The sequence below is a fragment of the Eleutherodactylus coqui genome, chromosome 3 (genome assembly GCF_035609145.1).
Source record: "Eleutherodactylus coqui strain aEleCoq1 chromosome 3, aEleCoq1.hap1, whole genome shotgun sequence".
NCBI classification, from domain to species: Eukaryota; Metazoa; Chordata; class Amphibia; order Anura; family Eleutherodactylidae; genus Eleutherodactylus; species Eleutherodactylus coqui.
The window spans coordinates 206780177-206801469 of record NC_089839.1 but is presented as its reverse complement, the minus strand read 5'-3'; the positions used below and the strand labels follow the sequence as shown (position 1 = coordinate 206801469).

General features: G+C 45.4%; 1 protein-coding gene across 1 annotated transcript in view; it reads left to right on the top strand.

Moving 5' to 3' along the window:
- The first annotated feature begins 473 nt into the window (after positions 1-473).
- MAPKAPK3 (MAPK activated protein kinase 3) overlaps positions 474-21293 on the top strand; it is a 36452-nt gene continuing 15632 nt past the window's right edge. The window contains exon 1 of the mRNA XM_066596897.1: positions 474-773. Coding sequence (XP_066452994.1) covers positions 579-773 — 195 coding nt within the window. The 5' untranslated portion in view covers positions 474-578. The remainder of the gene's footprint in view (positions 774-21293) is intronic.

Below are 21293 nucleotides of genomic sequence, written 5' to 3'. Positions count from 1 at the left end.
CTTGGTGACATTGTCACATCTGGGTGACAGGTGACATCTAGGTCTTTGGAATTTAGTATAATGTTGCGGTAATTATGAACATGTACATATCTGCCTCATCTCTAAGGGGCGTTGAGCTGGAAGGTAGGAATATGGCAGCTCTAACAGAGGTTGTCACTCGGCTTTCTCAGACTTCTGAATGGCAGATCTACCTGATGATATGTCCTCTGCTCCCAAGTCCATGCCTAGAGATACAATAAATATTTAAGAGGACCATAAGCCTGCCCTCTTACACTCTGTGCACCGTATGGTTTGTGGGTCTTCAATGCAATAGTCTATGTACGTGGAATCTGATTAGTATCAAGGGGGCAATTATTCACATTTCACGGCAGCAGCAGATAGTTTTGGGTGGCAGCCCTGCAGTAGTGAAGTGGTTAATCACCGCCACTCCTCCCTGCTGCATTGACTCCTCCTGTACTCCTCTGCTCCCCCTCCCTTGTGGAAGAGCAGATTTACTGTGGGAGTCACAGTCACCAGGACTTTAGCACCGAGCTGTCGCCATGAGGTTGGTTCTTACTGAAGATTCTTGAGTGGGCATCATGGAGGAAAATGCCAATGTTGAAGAGACTGGCACCAACAGCCCCCCGACCCTGGCTCAGACCACTAAATATGATATAAAGCGTCACGCCATCACCGATGACTACAAAGTGTCCAAGCAGGTGCTCGGCCTGGGCATCAATGGCAAAGTGCTGGAGTGTTACCGAAGAGACACTGGGCAGAAGTGCGCATTGAAGGTAAGTGGCAACCATAAGTGCCCGTGCCAGTCCCCGGAGCAGAATGACAAGGGCTGATCCATGAAATAAGATAGACTGGTACAATGCGGCCACCATGACCATTCATTTAGAATATGAGGCGTGCCACGAGGTGAGTGGCAGTTTATGGAAAGTGGCACAGATCACTTCACGGGTCTTGCATATAGTGTGGCATCAAGGAACGGGCAGGCCCATGTCATTGGGCAGTGTATCTTTCTAAGATATGTGCCAAGTCAATACCATCCTAAGACATAGGGTGCAGCACCATGTGGCTGCCTGGAGCAGATAACTATTGTAGGCTGGTATCTTTAAAGGGTAAGAAGCCCTAAATGCCAAGAAGAGCGGCTGATATCAGATACAGATAGAAGGTACTCCTTGCTGGAGGCATGATATAAAGTAGTGATCAGGGAGGATTCTACACTTCACGTCACCGACACTTCGGTCAGCCTACAAGGCTGATAACAGAGAGCAATGGATTGTTTTCCCCTGTCCCACAGTCACAACTCCACCCCCCACCCCCCTCCCTTCACAATGATTGGTAAGAGGGAACAATAGACCCTGCCCTAAAGTCACATCTCCCCATCTTATAACCGAGCAATAGATTATCTCCCATTTTAGGCTAAAGAAGAGGTGAATATAGAGAGCGATAGAGAACTTACCTCTCCTACAGCTTCTCCTCAGCCAAAAATTGTCGATAACAGGGAACAATAGATTGTAGAACAGGTGAGTACAGTCATATCTCCCTGGCCTGATACCAGAGACTAGACTAGTCACCTGTCCACAGTCATCCTCTTCCTGGCCCGAAATGGCTGATAACAGCTAGCAATAGAATGTATCTATCTTTCCTGCAGTCAGTCCGTCCTCAGTCAGAAATGGCTGATAACAGGCAGTAATACACTATCCACCAGTTGGACAGTCAGTCTCTCTAGACTGACATGACTGCTAACAGGAGGTCCCTTTTCTCTTAGGGCCCTTTTAGATAGAACGATTATCGTTCTAATGAGTGAAAGTGAATGATAATTGTTCGGACCAAGCACGAGCCAATGACTGGACGATGATTAACTTTTCGCTTATCGTTTGTTTCACGCAAGCATAAAAACAAGAGTTGGCTCGTTCACTTTAAACCGCGCTCATTCAGCCCCTCTCATTCGCTGATATAGGGACTGAAGGATTCTCGTACGAATGCGCCAATGATGTAACTGCCTGGGAACTAATGTGCTAGCAGTGACGCCCCACGAGAATAGTCTCGTCTAAGAGACCCTTATGTTGTGTCTCCAGTATTGTGTGGGTGACTTCAGGAAGCTCTGTAGGGATGTGCGCCATGCAGTTCCTGTGGGATGACACGACCACCCATCTGCTTTCCCGTAAATTCCACAGATTAAACTCCCTCGTGGTCATTGGGCCTTAGTCCTGGCAACTAGTGATGTGGAGTTCTAGATGGGTGGGGGAGAGCATCACTTACGGCTCCTCATGTCACTACTAAATGAAGGTTTATTGGGTCTTAGGGCTCATTCACACAGGCGTATGCTGTTTCGATACATGAAATACGCAGCATTTTTACGGACTAAAACTGCATATTTGGTCCTTTTTTTCCCCCTTGCATATTCACTGTATTTTTTTATCTGCGAAGAAAAAAAAAAAAACACCCCCCCCCCATAGATTTTTCCTGCCTTTATCCCTGAATATGCATATATGTTCACTGCATAATTCTGCAGTCTCATAGACCTTAATGGGCGATTTTAGTCCCTAATCCAGACCCAGATAGGACATGCTGTGATTCTTCTCTTGCCCCCTTCCCCTCCCGCATGTAAAGCAGGTTTGAATTACCCTATTGAATCAATGGGCTATATGCCATTTGTATTACACATAGAAAAAATATGCTTGTAATATGGAGCACAAATAGATCAGTGTGAATGAAGCCTTAGACTGCGCTCACGTATCAAAACCCACATGTGGCTGAGACTCTGTGCAGCCACGGCTGCCAATAGCCGTACCATCTTGCCAACCTAATCATCAAAATCGTGCTTCCATTAGTTGGGCAGAGTATCTGCTGCAAGCAGTTTTCTAGACGTGTGGACCGCAGAAAAGTAGGCCCCCACCACACTGCTATGAAAGCTGCCTAAAAGAAAATCGTTGTTGCCCATAGCAACCAATCACAGCAAAGTTTTAGTTTTACCTCAGCAGTATAATAGCAACCAATCACAACACAGCTTACATTTTACCTCAGCAGTATAAGAATTTGTTGCCCATAGCAACCAATCACAACGCAGCTTTTATTTTACCTCAGCACTCTTAAGAAATGAAAGCTGCGTTGTGATTGGTTGCTATGGGCAACATAGCTAGATTCTTTTTTAGACAGCTTTCATAAGAGTGGGATGTGGGGCCTGATGTGTAATAAACTGTAACCTTTTGCACGTTTTCTGTGTGGTAGCGAGAAGGATATATTGTGAGCTGAACATTTGACATACAGTCGTTTGTTTATTTTGGAAAGTTTATGAAATCGAACATCGACATTTATAATCACACTTTACCATTTTTTTCTTAATACCCAAGTCGCATTCAAAGCTGAATTCCCAGTACTGATGCCAGCTTGTGTGAGGACTATGCCCGTCTAACCCCATTACACAGAAGGATTGTCCAGATTATTGCTGATCGTGCGAATCTGAGTGATATTCCGTGTAAATTCTGCCAGCAACTGAACGATTTGTTTGCTTATTGTTCCGTTTAGGCGGGCACATAAACAATGATCAACACGTGTAAATTGGCAACCATTCATCTATGAACGCCTGCCTACTGTAAATGTGGGCGGGCGCCTGAAAGCCATCTCTGGCACACTTAGCCTCCATTCATGGAACTATTCTTTCACACAGGAGTGATAATCTCTGGGAAGACTGTCCGGCTCTTAGGTCGCCTTCACTCGTGCGATTTTTCAGTGATGTGATGTGAGATTCTAGTCCATGTGAAAGCAGCCTGAGAGCATTGGTGGGGGCAATTGCACACAGAGTATAGTAAAAAAAACGCTGTTGCGCACGCAGGTCATATATAGAAAACCCGTAATGTGACAGACTAGAGTAATTCAGTAGTGAGGGGATGATGCACACAGAAGGGCGGCCGGGGGGGCTCCACAGTCCTACTTGGCAGGGGCCCCAATCAATTTTCATCCCCATCTGCAGATAATGTCTGAGTGGACACAGAAACCTTTAACCCTTTCCAATCCAATTTATAACCTCGTTTTTTCTAGGGGGGGGGGGGGGGCTTAGTCCTTTTCTGCCGTTATACAACAACGTTATCTGCTGGCTTAAGCCAGTACTGCATGAGGTGACACGTTGGATAGGCGCCGACAGCAGAGAGGCTGGCAATATACAGTAAGAGAACCCTAAGGAACACCTTCCAACATCGGAGCTGTACAGCCTTAAATCATGATGTCTTAAGACGTCAGACAGTGGATTGGAAAGCGTTAATTGCTGGCCCCATAGCAACCGCTATGCCTGGTAGTTACACCACCATTTTTTAGATCTCTGCTTGCTGTCAGCAAATGGGAACTTTCATTGTTTGAATTCAGAGATTGAAGACCCTTTTGTGACATCCGCTCTTCATAGCTGAGGGCTTAGCACAATGTTTGAGACTATAAAATTGTTGTTGCCTGTTGCCATTCCAGGGAAACATGGCATACATTGGTCAATGGTGAAAATAGCCATTTCTTAATCATTTCATCATGGAAGACACAAAAATGACATTGAAAACTTTAAATTCGCTCTTGGCTCTGAGATGTAGCTCGGTTAAGTTGGACTCATGTCAAGGAGATAAACTAGGGTGGAGAAGACAATTTCCACAGCTTGGTGATGCTAAAGGTAAAAAAGGCATCTTCATTGGCCCTCAGATTTGTCAGCTTCTTAAAGATGAAAACTTTGAGCAAGTTCTTCAGGGTCATGAGAAAGCAGCATGGGGGGCATCTAAAGAGGTTGTGCGTGGCTTCCTGGGAAATCGAAGAGCTGACAACTACGCTGAGATTGTAAATAAACTTGTAGAAAAGTACCACCGGTTGCAAAGTGTCATGCAATACCCATGTCCTACATTCTTCCCTGACAACTGCGGCGCCGCAAGTGACCAACACTGAGAGCGATTCCATTAGGATAGATCGAAAATGTAACAAAGGTATCAGGGAAGATGGAAGCTTCTCTGCTTGCGGACTACTAGTGGACGGTGACAAGAGACGCCCCAGAGGGGGAGTACAAGCGACTATCAAAGAGAATCTGTTCCCGTGATTAAGCCCTTTTATTTGTAGTTTGTATATCTATAAAGCCAGAGTTAGGCCTTCTAAACAAAATATGCCACCTTCATTGTCCTCGACCCAAAATTAGGGTAGTTTAGTTATTTTAAGAAACCGTATTTTAATTTGAGGTTCGTATATCTTAAAAACCAGAGCTAATAAACAATCTAATGTCAATTTCGCGTTTCCCGGCCTAAAATTAGGGTAGTTTATTCATACAAAGGAAAACATTTCAAAGTGCATTTTTGTTGTCCAGTGATATCAGCAGACATGCTGGGAGTTGTAGTTGGTTCACCTTCAGCCTGCCGCTGAGCGTTATCAGCCTAGGGCTGGGATCCACAGACTGTTGTGGGTGCAGCCGCTGGTGTGGGTGTTGGGACTGAAGGCGTGTAATACCTGGTGCACAGGTGTGCCGCCCTGGAATGTGTCTCCACAGGAGACGGGTCTAATTATGTCAGACCGCAGCGAGGGAACGTGCGCCGCCATGATCTGTTATTATCCTAAGGGGGAAAGGGTCTGTGCCTGGAGGGGGGGGGGGGGGTATGTGTTCTAGTCACATCCTTAGGCTGGGTTCTCACAGGGCGGATTCTCGGCGGAAATCCCGCGGTTTGGCCGCAGCAAAAAAACGCGAGATTTCCGCTGGAAGAACCGCTGCTGCAAAACCCGCGGCGGCTTTGAAGAGGAGAGCACGGCCGCAGTGGGGAAAAAAAAAATGGACATTCTGCGGTCGGCAAATCCACGCCACAGCGGCGGCTTCTGACGGCTTAGCCGCAGCAGATTTGCCGTGCCGTGTGGACGAGATTTCTCAGAAATCTCGTCCATATGGCTGGCTAATCCCGAGATTAGCGGTGGCGAAATTCCACACGGAATTTCTGTGGCAAATCCGCCCCGTGTGAAGCCAGCATTAGGCCAGCTTCACCTGAGCATAGGCGCACGCAAATACGCTTAAGCGCTGCGTATTTGCAGAATGAATAAGGCTTTTTTGTACGCTCATCGGTGGTTTTTGCTGTACCTTTTGTGCCTGCCATGTTAATTTGCGCAGCCAACAAAAACGTATTGATAGAAATGTCCAATTGGTTCCTGATGTGCGTTTTCCAACAGAATTACGCAGTGTTTCACCCATCTCCTTACGTATTGCACGCGCATTTGCACATCCTTCATTGATTTCTATGGTGACCTTTGGTGTGCAAATGCGCAGAAAAATAACGCATGGTTTAATTTTTTATGTGCCACCAAAATGTGTGCGCAAAATATGGAATTGTGAATCAACCTATTGAAATCTATTCTCTGCATATTACACAAATACACCCATGTAAGGTGTATAGGCTGTAAGCTATCCTATAATGTCAGATGCCCTTCTAGGCAGGCGTCTAACACAAATTAAATAAAATTGAAGCAAACATTACTTTTTTTTTTTTATACCCCATTGTAGTGGAAAAAAACCCTGAAATGTTTAATTCTGTTTTATTTCCATTTCTCTACTCCAAAAATGGAAAGGAAGTAACTAGCGCTAATGTGAACAAGCTCTTAGCCTGATCTGTATGTATTGTGTAACTACGTGCTTTGTCTCACACTCGCTCATCATCACCATAGCATCTACAGGGTGGGCAGCACACTCGCGAAGGCTGATTGTGCATGTGCCACTCACATGTATCCCTCCACCAGAAAAATCAGCTGATTCACTTGAACCTTATTGTTTTGCAGTTTTCATTTTAACGCAGCAATATAACTAAAGCTGCACTGTGATTGGTTGCTAGGGGCAACAGACAGGTTTTCCTTTTATACAGCTTCATTTTCCATGGCAACCCTGTGTGCATTTGACATTGAATTAACTTTTTTTCTGTTTTTTGTTCTCATGTTCTCAATGTACCATCTACAATGGTGAACGAACTATTGTTTATGACAAACGATGTAGAATTTGTAATGATAACTTGACACAAAGGGTTTCTGAAAATCTGGATCCCATTGTCAACACCCACTCCTGATGAAGGTTGGCCCTGGCCTGGCCATTATTGTATTAGCCATCTCTTGGATAAAGAGGTTTTATACATGATCTGAGAGCAGCATTTATTGTAGCTTTACTAACTTGGTATACTGTTCGATTATATTGTATTTTACTTATATTTCAAAATGTAATGATTTCTTCTAAATGTACTTTTTAAAAAAAAAAAAAAAAGCATACAACTCGTCATGCAGAAAACAAGCCCTTTGTAATGAGACCTTACATGATTGTTTGGTACTTATATACACCGGCTATTACAAAACATCTTCCCGATGTGAACCCACATTTAGTGACACTCAGATACAGAAATTTGCTACCAATGGAAACAAACTCAAAAACGTAGCAAAACTGTCTGACAGTAAGATGGTCCTTGTTGCCCATAGCAACCAATCACAGCACAGCTTTCATTTCTCAAGCTGCTGAGGTAAAATGAAAGCCACGCTGTGATTGGTACTAGGGGCAACATGGACATCTTACTGTTAGACAGTTTTGCTAAATGAGGCCCAAAAAGGTTTTATTTTGCCATAGTAGTCATTAGGGATATATGAGACACAATGGCTGCCAGAGACGACTGGAGAGCCATTTGTGACCTTGATTTTCACGTCTACCTGTCAGTTATTAGTGTGCAATGTCATTTTCGAACAATGTTTGGTGAGGATCCTCCCAGCGGGCGCACAATTCGTAAGCTATGCTCTAGTTTTAAGGGAAAAGGTTGCATGCGTAAGCAGAAACCATCCAGCCGTCCACCAGTAAGCGTGGAAACAGCAGAGTGTGTCCGCTCAAAATGTCACACTAAGCCCTCTGAAGTTCACCATCAGAGCAAGCAGAAAATTGGACGTCCCGCCAGCAATTGTGTGGGAGATTCTGCATAAACGTTTGCAATGTTATCCCTACCAATGCAGTTGTTACCTGCCCTGAAACCGGACGAAAAAGTGCGCGACGTTCTGTGAGAATATGCAGACTAAGGCCGAATGCACACAGCCGGGTCGGATTCTGCAGCCGAATCCGACCCGGTGTCCGGCCAGAAACCCCTGCTTACCTGTCCGGGTCTGTTCTGCGGACCCGCTGGGCACATGCGCAGTGCAGATTGTGTCATGCAGTCGTTAGGTGATGATGCGGATTCTGTGGCCCATCTGCAGATCGGACAGCTTCCATTGACTTCAATGGAAGCTGTCTGCACTCAAATAGAGCATGCTTCAAAAATCGCAATTGATTTCCGCTGGTGGACATGGAAAAGAAATTTTTACTGGCATACTTTGGGCAGTATCTGCTGCGGAATCTGTAGGCAAACGCTCGCTCTGGATTTGGCAATGCTAATACGCCTGTGTGCATTAGGCCTAATGGAAAGCAATGGTTTCACCACAAGAACTGCAATGTCAGAATGTGGGGGAGGGGCAACCCACCTGCCTATGTGGAGCATATGTGCGACTCCCCCAAGGTTAAAGGGGTTGTCCCGCGCCGAAACGTTTTTTTTTTTTTTTCAACCCCCCCCCCCCCCCCCCGTTCGGCGCGAGACAACCCCGATGCAGGGACTTAGAAAAAAAACAGCACAGCGCTTACCTGAATCCCCGCGCTCCGGTGACTTCTATACTTACCGGTGAAGATGGCCGCCGGGATCTTCTTCCTCCGTGGACCGCAGCTCTTCTGTGCGGTCTATTGCCGATTCCAGCCTCCTGATTGGCTGGAATCGGCACGTGACAGGGCGGAGCTACACGGAGCCGGCATCCTGCACGAGAGGCTCCATTGAAGAAAGCAGAAGACCCGGACTGCGCAAGCGCGGCTAATTTGGCCATCGGAGGCCGAAAATTAGTCGGCACCATGGAGACGAGGACGCCAGCAGCGGAGCAGGTAAGTATAAAACTTTTGATAACTTCTGTATGGCTCATAATTAATGCACAATGTACATTACAAAGTGCATTAATATGGCCATACAGAAGTGTATAGACCCACTTGCTGCCGCGGGACAACCCCTTTAATGTGTTTTGTGCTATAACCTGCAGGAAAGTGTCCGGCCCCTTTATTCTCTATGAGGGATTTCACACGTGGACATGCCCCGCCCCCCCTATTATCACAAGTCAGAAATAACCGGCGACTACCACACAGATGGATCAGCGGTGACAATGCTGAACATCTTCCTTGGCCCCCACATTTCCCGGACCTTATCCATTGTGAATTTTGTCTCTGGGGGGTATTAGACCTCCCTCACACGGGTGTTCGCAAAAATGCTGCATTTTTCAACACTGCGTTTACTGCAGTTTCAGCAGCTTTGACAGCGTTTTGTCTGCTTTTTTAGCAGAGCTGAAGACACAGGCAAGACAGCGGAGTTAAAAAAAAGGCAATACTCACCTAGCCATTCATTGAACGGCTGCGATTGGATGAGCCAGCGCTTGAAAACCAATCCGTGCACTCTCTTGCTGGGAGCGGGGTTTTCAATCCCCATTACCAGCAAGAGATGCTCTGTCGGCACTGCCAACTGCAGGGGCGCTAGAGAGCAGTGGGGTGAGGATGGACCCGGACGGTGCCTGCTAGATGAGTATTGTTTTTTTTTTTTCATCCACGTAGTGCAGCTAGGGCGTTTAGCACTTTCAAGAACACAGTACCAAAGTCATTCCGTGTTTTCAACAGCGCTAAAAACTCTGCCCATGCATTTTAAGGGGTGACGCAGACCGTTTAAAAACGCTGAAACACCCAAAACCAGAACATACACGGCTCGGAAATCGCGGCATTTTTCAGCGGCTGCCTGTGTGAGCAGTCCTTTGAAAATAATGCGAAAGTTGTACCGCGTTTAGAGCGGTGCTGAAAGTGCGTGCTAATCATGGTAAAAAGCTCCTGTGTGAGGGGGGCCTTAGAGTCTACATGCCCCCCTTACCACCCACCATGATCTGCGAGGATGTATCACAAAGGCCATTGCATCAGCTATAATGTGGATGGCAGGAACTGGACTACAGGCTCTGTTCCCATTCATATCACATTTCTGTATCTGAGGATCATTTACTGTGAATTCTGAGGGCTTGACATCAGGGGGAGGGGGATGGGTGTGTTATAATATTAGTATCAAACAATGATGCAAGTTACCATCATACATACTTTCCAGATCCGTTTCCATGGCTCACCCTGGAAAGGTTGTTTACCGGAAAAATAAGAATAAAAGAAAAATTCTGATAATTTCTACAAAGTAGGCAATTGGGTAACACACAAAGCAACCTCCACGTTGGTTCGCCCCGAGTATTTCATTGGAAATAGCTGACGCCTTTGCATTATTCCTGATTCCACTGCATCATGTTCCTGAGCTGTATATTTACGGTATATAAAGAGGCTGTAGCCGCCGTCCTGGGACAAGATTTTTACTAGTCCTGTATAATTGACAGTCTGGCGTCTGCCTTATAAACCGCTTTATATAATGTGACACATCCCTTTAATTCAGCAAATCATTATATGCTATAAGCACCACACATGTTCTTAGCAGGTGATGATCTCATCAGTTCTACTTGGAGAGCAGTGATGTCACCTGTCACATGTGAAGATGTCCCAGAGCACAATGTGCATCTGACACTGATACATCATATCAAAAAACTGCTCCCAGATGTAGTCAGAACTTATTTTGCTCCTGGAGATTTTTTTTTTTTTAAACAAACACTGACCAATATCATACACACACGTAGCAAACACACAAACATATACATTTATGCAAATACATAAACATACCTTAAAATAGGTTTTTAAGGACAAAAAAAGGTTAAGGGTTTAAAATGAATAAAATTCAGTCTGCATCCCTCCCAAAAAAACCTTGTCCAATACTGCAGAAACCGAAGTGGCTGGCGGTCACTGGCCGTTCATTGTGCACACGACCGCTTAGCCAGTCACAGACTTCAGTGATGATTCCTCTATGGCCTCTATTTGCACATGACCACCCGCTACTTCGTCTGGGTTCTGTGCGGCAAGCATTGGAGCTGCCGCACTGGATGGAGGGTGGGGTTGCCAGGATAGGAGTGTAACTTTTACCTTTTTCATTTTTTTGGGGTCCATCCAGCACTCTTATTCCAGCAACAGAAGATCAATGGAAAAACAGCCACTTGCAGCACATAAACTTTGTGCAGTAAACAGATATAAAAACACCTGGCCGGCAGGGCACTAACTAGACAGTGCTTTGCTCAGCTGGTAATATGCAGCATTTGCCATCATACAAACAGTGGACACGGGCCCACTATGACTGCACTTACAGTCTATGTCCCAGCAAGGAACTCAGTGGAAGCTGGGACCCAAGAGGAAGTCCTATACAAGACTTTCATCTCACCCAGGCTAAGCATCTGGGGAGATGTACACTCCCTCCAGTACTTTTCCTATTACATGTATACACAAACTCATACATTATATATGCACACACGGATGTATACATGCGCTACAATACATGTACACACCTGTATAATAAATCACCATAAATGCACATCTGTACACATGCCTGTATATCTATACTGCCGTAAATGCACATGTATACACTTCTATATTATAGACACACACACCTACATTACAATAGCCTACGAGTTTGCATAATCTAGAGGCTCAGTTACAACAAAAGTAGAGGGATATGCTGCAGAATACCATACAGAACCTGTATGCCTCCATGTCCGCTCGTATCACATCTTTTATCCAAGCTAGAGGCGGTACAACAGGGTACTAAAGCCTCCATATCACATTTTGTATGCAAGCTAGAGGTGGCCCAACAGGGTACTAGAGTCTCCATGCCCACCCGTATCACATCTTGTATCCAAGCTAGAGGTGGTAAAACAGGGTACTAGAGTCTCCATGCCCGCATCACATCTTGTATCCAAGCTAGAGGTGGTAAAACAGGGTACTATAGTCTCCATGCCCGCCCGTATCACATCTTGTATCCAAGCTAGAGGTGGTAAAACAGGGTACTATAGTCTCCATGCCCGCATCACATCTTGTATCCAAGCTAGAGGCGGTACAACAGGGTACTAGAGCCTCCATGTATCACATCTTGTATCCAAGCTAGAGGCGGTACAACAGGGTACTAGAGCCTCCCATCAAGGGGTCAGTTCTCCACAATAAATGACCCTTTTTTCCCCTGATATTGTAATCACTTACTTATATCAATGTTACAATCACAGAGAGGAAGTTTCATTCTATTCCAACAACTTCTGTGGGAGGGATTGGTTTGATAATGAGTGTATATACACAGCTGTGTGTATATCTTTTACCATATTACACATGTATTTATAAACCACCATACATGCAGACGCTGCTGATAAACACCACGCAGCAGACAGCGCTCAGTACAAAGTGCAGATAATGGAAATATTAGAACACGTCGCAGCCGGAACCTTCTAGACGTATCGTGAGAATTGTGTAGGAGTCACTGAGCGGAACAGATGTAGCACGGTTGAGCGAGAAGCTTTAGAATTAGGTTGGTTGTCTACTGCTATCTTCCCGACTCATGCTGAAACTTGTAGTGCCACATAAGCTGTAATGTCATGTCTTCTGTTACATTGCTCTATCCGATTCTGGGAAAGCCGGGTGACACCGGTGTACAGGGCTGACTCCTCAGATGGAATTACTCCATATAAAAGTTTACAAAGTGCAGAAGCCATGTGTGGCAATACACAGTAACGAGGTGCTCTGTGCCTCGTGCCTCAGTGATATCATTGGTAAGGCTGAGAGTTGTTCACCGCTCATGGATGGAACATTTGTCACCAGAGTTCCTGGCATTATTTCTCAGCTTGCAGTGGAGGAAGGGATGGAGTAACCGGAGCCGGCGGACTTGTGACCGCCGCACATATCGGACTCTCACACTTACTTTTGATCTTTAAAAAGAAACTGCTTAGAAAATGCTCCCCCCCCTCCAGTCCTGAGACTTCCCTGATCCTCAAGGGGAACTCCACCCAACACTGACATCCCCTACTCAGTGGGGTCCCCCAGATCTGACTCAGGGGGCTCATATCTCCTGACACTTACAGAGAATGGGGTTGTCATAGGTGTAACTACCAGAGTAGCAGATCTAGCATCCACTAGGGGGTCTAACAACATATACAAGTTGCAGTAATGCCCCTTTTATACAGTACGCTTCTCATTTGGACGAGCAGGTGACGTCACCGCTAGTTGTTGGCGCTCGTGCAGAATGTTTAGACAGGCAGATCATTGAGAATTGTTCACTTCTTGTTCAGTGCTTCACATTCCTATGGGTTTGAGAGGCCAGCGGGCCGACCATGATTTTTATGTAAGCTGAAACTGAACGACAATGAAAATTGGCCCAATTATCATGCACTTTCATACGTTTGAATGAATTTTGAGCGACAATCGTTATGTGTAAATGAGCCTTTAATGATGACAATGGAAGGGAGCTTGAAAAATGTAATGTGGTTCTATGCCAAGTCTTACCATGGAGCCCTACGATTACCCTCCTGTGTGCATCCTTACTATTATACTTCATATCCTACTGCATTATTGTGCTATGACATCACCGTGTACATCCCCCCTGTGCTGTGACATCACCGTGTGGGTTTCTGGCTATCGGTCTGAGCTCGCTACGTGAATCTTTGTCCGCCATGAAGGCGTTTCCTGTTTGATTGTTACTGGATACGGAGTGGGGCGGTCAGTTTATATGTAGCTCAGATAAGACTGATGATTGCTACATGTAAACAGAGCAGTCCTCATCACAGAGTACTATCCTCGGTCAGACTGTAGCTCATGGTGTTCGCACACGGCAGGTCATATTTTGTTCTATATCGCACTTGCTGAATAGTCGCATTTTATCTGATTAGGAGCTTGAGTCAATGGCTTAATCATTATCCGGTGAGCAGGATGCCGGGGGGAGGGGAGAGTCACCTTCTGGCCGCAGCGTTAAATGCCTTTCATCACTCCATGTATCCAACATAATATTGTCACCACGCTCAAGAATATAATAAATACTGATTAAAGGGATGGTACATTGAGATGCAAGTCAGTACTGACTGGGGAGGAGCCCTGCTTGCAAGGTCCCTCACTTCCTTCTGCTTTTCAGGTCAGGACAGTACAGTTCTTAGACCTTATCTACTGTAGTCTGAGATACACCCCCTCCTCCTGTAATTGGCTGCTCTGTAGAACACAAGCCCAACAGGAAGTCAGTGCACATAGGGTGATTTATAGTACAAAGAAGGAAGAATGATTACAGTGACTCCAGCAGCAGAATAGAGTGCGCAGATCTGGAGCATTGGCATACCGCTAGGGGTCGCGATTGCGACCCGGCTCCTTGGCTAGGGGGGCCCCGCCATATGCTGTCTAACAGTCATGGGCTGAGTTCGGGTGACACTCAGGGAGGGAAGGGCCTTTACCCGGGACAGCCGGCAGCCAATTCCACGCTGCAGAATCCCCCAGTGTGCGGTCCTCCCTTGCGCTGAGAGACTGTAGTTGTGATTCATCACAACTGCAGTATATCAGTGCACTGCTAGCCACAGGATATGGCCGGCGGTGTCCGATAGCGGAAGAGGGGAGCGACAATCATGCGGTGCTGTGAATATAGAATTATATACCAAAGATATCCATGCTCCGTATCACTATATATAGATGTATATAGCAATATGGACCATGCTGATATACCCGGATATATACTACAGTAAGGTCTGTGTAGGGGGTGGGGTTGGCGACATCACAGAGGCTCATGTAGTCCAATAGTTCAAGTTTCTTATTATCTTTCTTATTTCCAGCAATAAACAAGGTAACACAAATAAACAGCAGCCACTGGCAGCCCTTGAGCTTAGTGCAAACCAGAACACAAAATACGCCGTAACTCAGCAAGGCACCAGCTTTAGGTCGCCTGCACACGAGCGTTCCGGATTCCGCTAGCGGATTTTCACGCGCGTATGGTACCTAAATGTGCTTGCGGATAGGTGCGGATGCGTGAAAAATCACGCGCGGATATACGCAGATGTGTTGCGGAAAAAAACGCGCCGAAAAACCAGCAGACACCCCTTATCGTAAGCCCAACCCCTAGATAACTGCCCATTCCTTGGAAAACAGCTTTAAAACCAACACCTAGACTCCGTTTTGTCCCTCTTGCTTGTGCGAGCACCGTTAAATTATTCTGGCAACATGCTTTCACCTGGTGAGCAGATGTCTTTGTGGGCATGGTTGATCCATGTAACTTTTTTCGGGCGCTTCTCCAGAGTGACTTTATTTCAGTCACTGCAAAAAAATTCACAAGAGGAATTCATTACTACAGATTTTGCATTCTTACATCCTGCATTGGCAAGAAATACTACCTATCTCCCTCTACAAATTTGCCTGTGAAGCTCTGTGCTGTGTGTTGGGACGCCTCCTACAGTTCCTACTTCCTGTAGTCATAGCAACCAGTGACTCCATCTGCAGCTGCACTGCGGATGTACTGCGTGAAAAAACGCACCCATTCACTTGTATTGGAGGCTTCACGCGCAGAATCCGACCCAAATTAGAACAGGTCGCAGATTTTTTTCACGCGCGTGAAAAAACGCGATACAAATCCGTCCGTCTGGGGACAACTGCGGATCCTCATAGGAGTATATTGGCTGCGGTCTGGGGCAGATAATGTGCCTAAAATAACGCGCTGGAAATTCCGTTCGTGTGCAGGCACCCATACCTTAGGTTCTTCTCACCCAAGACTGGCTTACAGCAACTATTGATCAGATAGGTGCACTCACTTCAAGGCTCTGACACTGACTGCCTGGACTTGCAGTCTTTTATGTGCCAGGAATGAGCTCAGTGTTCTCAGCTGAGCTCACTGAGATCCACAAGAAGCTCTGGACCGAATCCTTACCCCACCCACCCAGAGACTAAGTGTCTGAGTGAGATATGTATATACTCCATCCAGCACCTTCCCATTCACCTGTCCATATATTCTATATAGTGTGGAGCGTTTACATATAACGAGAAGCCAGTGATAGTGACAAGAAAGTCAGTGAAAATGACAAGTGAATGAATAGTGTGCTTTCTTTTTTTTGCATTCACACTGAACGATTATCGACCAAATTCGTTCATTTAAACGAAGTTTGAACGATAACCTTAATGTGTAAATGGGTGATTACACCTGTTCTGTGTGTGTAATATATAATATATATATATATAATATATATATATACACGCATACATACATACAGAAGATGCCCAGGTTATACCAGCATGCTCAATATCACTATATGCAGTTGATGTTTTACGTAGACCAGCTGTACATATATAGTTATATAGAGGAGATACACAGGGTATATCAGCATGCCTTATTAAAATACTAACGACCACTTGTCCGTGAGTGAGTGAGTTACATGCTCCGCCCCTGATCCATATTTAATAAAGAGGCAGTGGCAGCATCAATGGTGAAGTCTTTAAATAAAAAAGAGCTTTATTTATTCCATCTAAAAAAGCTATGTTTCGGCTGACAAGTGGCCTTTTTTAAACTTGAAGTCTGTAGTCAAGTACATTTTTAAATACCATCACATAAGATATGAGGCACCAATCAAAAAGTAGTGACAACACCCCAATTATAACTAATGACAAACATGTGTATCCTAAATACATAAGTACGATATATATCTATGTACGTGTAGTGGGCTGTACCTTCCACTGTCATGTTGCCATCCAGTAGCTTCCATATCCAGGCATAGCGCATGCATGAAGTTAATCAAATCTCGTGGTATCAATAGCGTGCGTCATGTAATAACTGAGGCGAATGTGCGAATATTAGTACAAAGCTCGCAAGAACCCGTCCGGTCTGTGAGCGACCCAGCGATGCTCGCTCCTGTGCAGTATGTGCGGGGACGAGTGTTGGACATCACTTGCTCAACATTCTTTCAGTGTAAATGGGTCTTAAGGCTGCTGACAGCGGGGGCCTTTTTTTTAGGGCCCCCATGAACTAATATTACTAGCTTTCTGAATTAAAGGGACAGTATACTTGCAGTCTATGAATTTGTGAATGGAGACTATTGTTCCCTTTCATCAGCCATTTAAGACTGGAGTGAGGAATGTTGTTCAGTAAGATGAGAGACAGGAAGTGCATAAACCTCCCTGCCCTTTATGTCACATAGCTCCAGTGCCGAGAAGCTTCTATTTATGTGACTGATGTCATCCGTTCCTTTTATAACGCTCCTTCACTGTTATAATGTGGAAGACCATGCTGCCAACATGCACAATATAGAATGCAACTGCATGATAACAAATGTCCCTGCATGGCACAGAATGGACCTAAACACTATGGAATGTACCTGTATGGTATAGAATGCTCCTGCACAGTATAGAATGCACTTATATGATATAGAATGGTACATAGTGCACCTGTGCAGTACAGAATGGAGATGAGTGGTATAGAATGCACCTGCACGCTGTAGAACGGACTTTCTTGGTATGGAATGCACCTGCACAGTCCTGATGAAAATGACCACTTGTCCGTCCGTCCGTGTGTGCTGTGTGAGTTACATGCAGAGTCTGACAGCACCTGTGATGATCAAAACAGCAAAAATTGTAGCAGCATCAGATGGTGAATTTAAAACAAATCAACCTTTATTGCTCTATAATGTAAAAAACAGGCAACGTTTCGACTATAGGAAGTCTTTCTCAAGCCAAGAGGCTTGAGAAAGACTTCCTATAGTCGAAATGTTGCCTGTTTTTTACATTATGAAGCAATAAAGGTTGATTTGTTTTAAATTCACCATCTGATGCTGCTACTATTTTTGCTGCTCTAGATACCATAGGGGACTGGAGGTCCATGGTCCCTTTGGTAGCTTTGCATTAAAAGAAATACCTCTGCACTAAAGTGCATACTCTGGAGTGCTGCGGGTTATCTATCTTGGAAATACGAGCACCTGTGATGATGTCGAGCACCTGTGATGATGTCACCATCATGTAATCAGTTACTGCCTCTTAGCTCCACCCCCTGATTACATGACTGTGACATAATCACAGTGTGCACTGAATAAGGAATCATGAGTGGACTACATCCTGCAGCCTTAGTAGGTATGGATACAGCAGTACTCAGTCTGGAAGTTTGAACCTGATTATGAGACAGCTGCACACCTGGGTGGAGACTCAAATAAATGGCACCTCACAAATGTACACATACATAGCTCGTGTGCTGCCAGCAACTGTGATGATGTCACCGTCATGTGATCAGTCGCATGGTCTCCGAGCTGAATGAGGGATTATGGGGGGACTACATCCCCCACAAACCCCCGTGGCCCCAGTTGCTATGGACACAGCAGTACTCAGTCTGGCAATTTGTATGTTGTGGGACAGCTGGACACCTGTGTGGAGACTCCATTAAATAACACCTCAGAAAATGTCCACATACATAGCTGGCGGTGCATATTGTCCAACAACATTGAAGCATAGCCCTTCTTCAGTCTCCTAACGTGATATCAGGTCATCCCAAGTGCTAATACGGCTGACACCAGCCCAGCCTTCATCTAATCCTCAACCGTTGTCCAGTGTTGAAACAAAGTGTCGCTGTCATGCTAACATGTCACCACAGAGGGTTCAACACCACCATTAAGCTAATGCAGCTTACATGACACAGCGACAAGCCACGATTTCACCTCAGCCACCAGCTGAAGCTTGTAAAACACATGCAGCTCATATGCGAAAGCTCCAAGCAAACATCTCCTCAGCGAGCTGCTGAAGTTCATAAATCACATGCAACTCATATGCAAAAGCAACGTAGCAAAGCTGTGTATGTTATGTGTATGTAGCAGAACTGTGTGTGTGTGTGTGAGACGCGCATGTGGCAGAGCTGTGTGTGTGCGAGCTGCTGAGGTTCATAAATCATATGCAGCTCATATGCAAAAGCAACATAGCAGAGCTGTGTATGTGATGTGTATGTAGCAGAACTGTGTGTGACACGCATGTAGCAGAGCTGTGTGCGTGACGTGCATGTAGCACAGCTGTTTGTTGTGCATGTAGCAGAAACGCTGGTACTATAATTTCCAAATAATTACTTGTTATTTCTATTAAAGCCATTTATGTAATTTCTGTCACAGCAGCAGTGGAGGATGGACGATTGCTGCGGAGAACAGAAAGATGCACTTACTGTTGCCCCCTCTGTTTCATAGCCCTGACCTGTATATTACACACGTTATACTTATCCACTGCAGCACACCTGTCTCCATTCAGACGCCAATTAACTCCACCCGCATCATCCACAGTTATAGGCGGCTGGTGCTAATACATGGTTTGGGTGGAGATACCATTTGAAGGAGTACTGCCAACATCATTGTGTAAGAGCCCTTTAATGGACAGTTAAAACCACCATAATCCTGTGTGGCCTTAAGCCTCTGTTCTCCTATATCCTCCTGCCAACACTTCCTGTTCTTTACACTGACCATTCATTGTTTTCATAGGGATAATTCTTTAATCCTAAACCACATCAGAGTCTATATACAAAGTGTAGATTGTTCTTGGTATTTGCGGACATTGATGTAGGTGGTGATTTAGATTTAGGCATTGTCCCTATGATATCACTGAACGAGCAGATCACAGTACTGGAAATGTCATCAAGGGGAAACAGAGGGGCTGCAGGCTTCAGGTCTGTCATTTCTTTAATGATAGCCCCACACAGGAAGAATGCTGAAATAGATAATTCTGAAGGCAAGGACTCTTTGAAGAGGGGATCAGGGGCTTCTGATTCAATTACACTATGTTGACAAAAGTATTGTGCCCCCCCAACGATCCTGTGCTGTCCGGTGATGTGTGAGTATAAGGGAGAGGATCACACATCATATCGGAGTACAGAAACCATCAGATGCCCCCAGGTGTAGAGCTGACAACGGGGTCTGGTGGTGGGATGTCACCAACCAATCAGTACGGGCATCGCAAAAATCCACATGTTATTGGGAGAAGGACACCATCTGGTGTGTGCGGTGCAGTCACGTTCAGGGAGACCTTGTAGACTGACAGAACGTGGACAACAAAGTCTTGTACCAGCTGTGAGGGCATCACACACATTGTCTGCCCTCATCAGGAGGTCTCACAGGACATTGGACCATCCATTGGCTCCAGAACCATCCATAGGGAACTGCATGTGAAGGATTTTCATGGACGAGTGGCTGCACACAACATCACAGCAGTTAATGCACAGCGGCACCTGCGATGGTGCTTGGAGCGTCGGACTGTAAATGATTGGAAGCAAGTGTTGTGGCTGAATCACGATACGCCATCTTCCGATCGGATGGCAGCACTTGAGTGTGCCGGTTGCCCGGAGAGCGGTTTCTACGTGACCTCATTGTCTCAACAGCGAAGTTTAGAGGAGCTTGTGTTATGGTGTGGGGGTGTTTCTGCTGGTAAGGACAAGGGCTGTTGTTTATACTGACATCCACCCTCAATGCCAATGGGTACAGAGACATTCTGGGCAATGTGGCATCACCTACCCTGTGGCAATAGTTTGGTACAGCTCTGTGTCTCTACCAACATGACTGAGCCACATGTCATATAGCATGAGGTGTGGAGGAGCAGAACGTCTGCAGACTTCATTGGCCAGCCCAAAGTCCGGGGCTCAATCCCATCTTTGGGATGAACTAGAAAGCCATAGCCGTGCACTCCCAACACACCCACCATCCCTCGCATCATTATCTGAAGCTCTCTTTCAGGAATGGAGTGAAATCCCTCCACACATCGATGGGAATTTGGTGGAAAGCGGCCTAGGAGGGTTACTGCAGTCATTGAGGCCAAAGGCGGCCCAACAGCAGATTGAAAAATGTGAATAAAATCGAATTTCCTCACCTTCTATATGCATCCCAATACTTTTGTCAACGTAGTTTATACAGGGGCAAAAATTCAAAGTAATATAGTATGTAAGGTCAAAACATCCAGTTCTTCCTATTTAACCCCAATATTGATCCAGAGGTAGGCAAAAAAAACAATGAGGTAGAAGCCAATTTTCCTTATTTAAGGGAAAAACCTCCTTCCCAACTCCAATTCAACAATCAGAATAATCCTCAAATCACCGGCCCTTCTGAAGTAATCCGTGATATCACATGTAATATTGAAATGCTCAAGAAAGACTTCCAGGTCCATCTTGAACTCTTTTATTGATTTTGCCATAACCACGTCCACAGGCAGAGAGTTCCATATTCTCACTGCTCTTACTGTAAAGAACCCCCTTCTATATTGGTGTAGAAACCTTCTTTCCTCTAGAGGGCACCCCCTTGTTACAGTCACAGTCCTGTGTATAAATAGATGATTGTAGAAATCTCTGTATTGCCTCATGAGGTACTGGTGCATT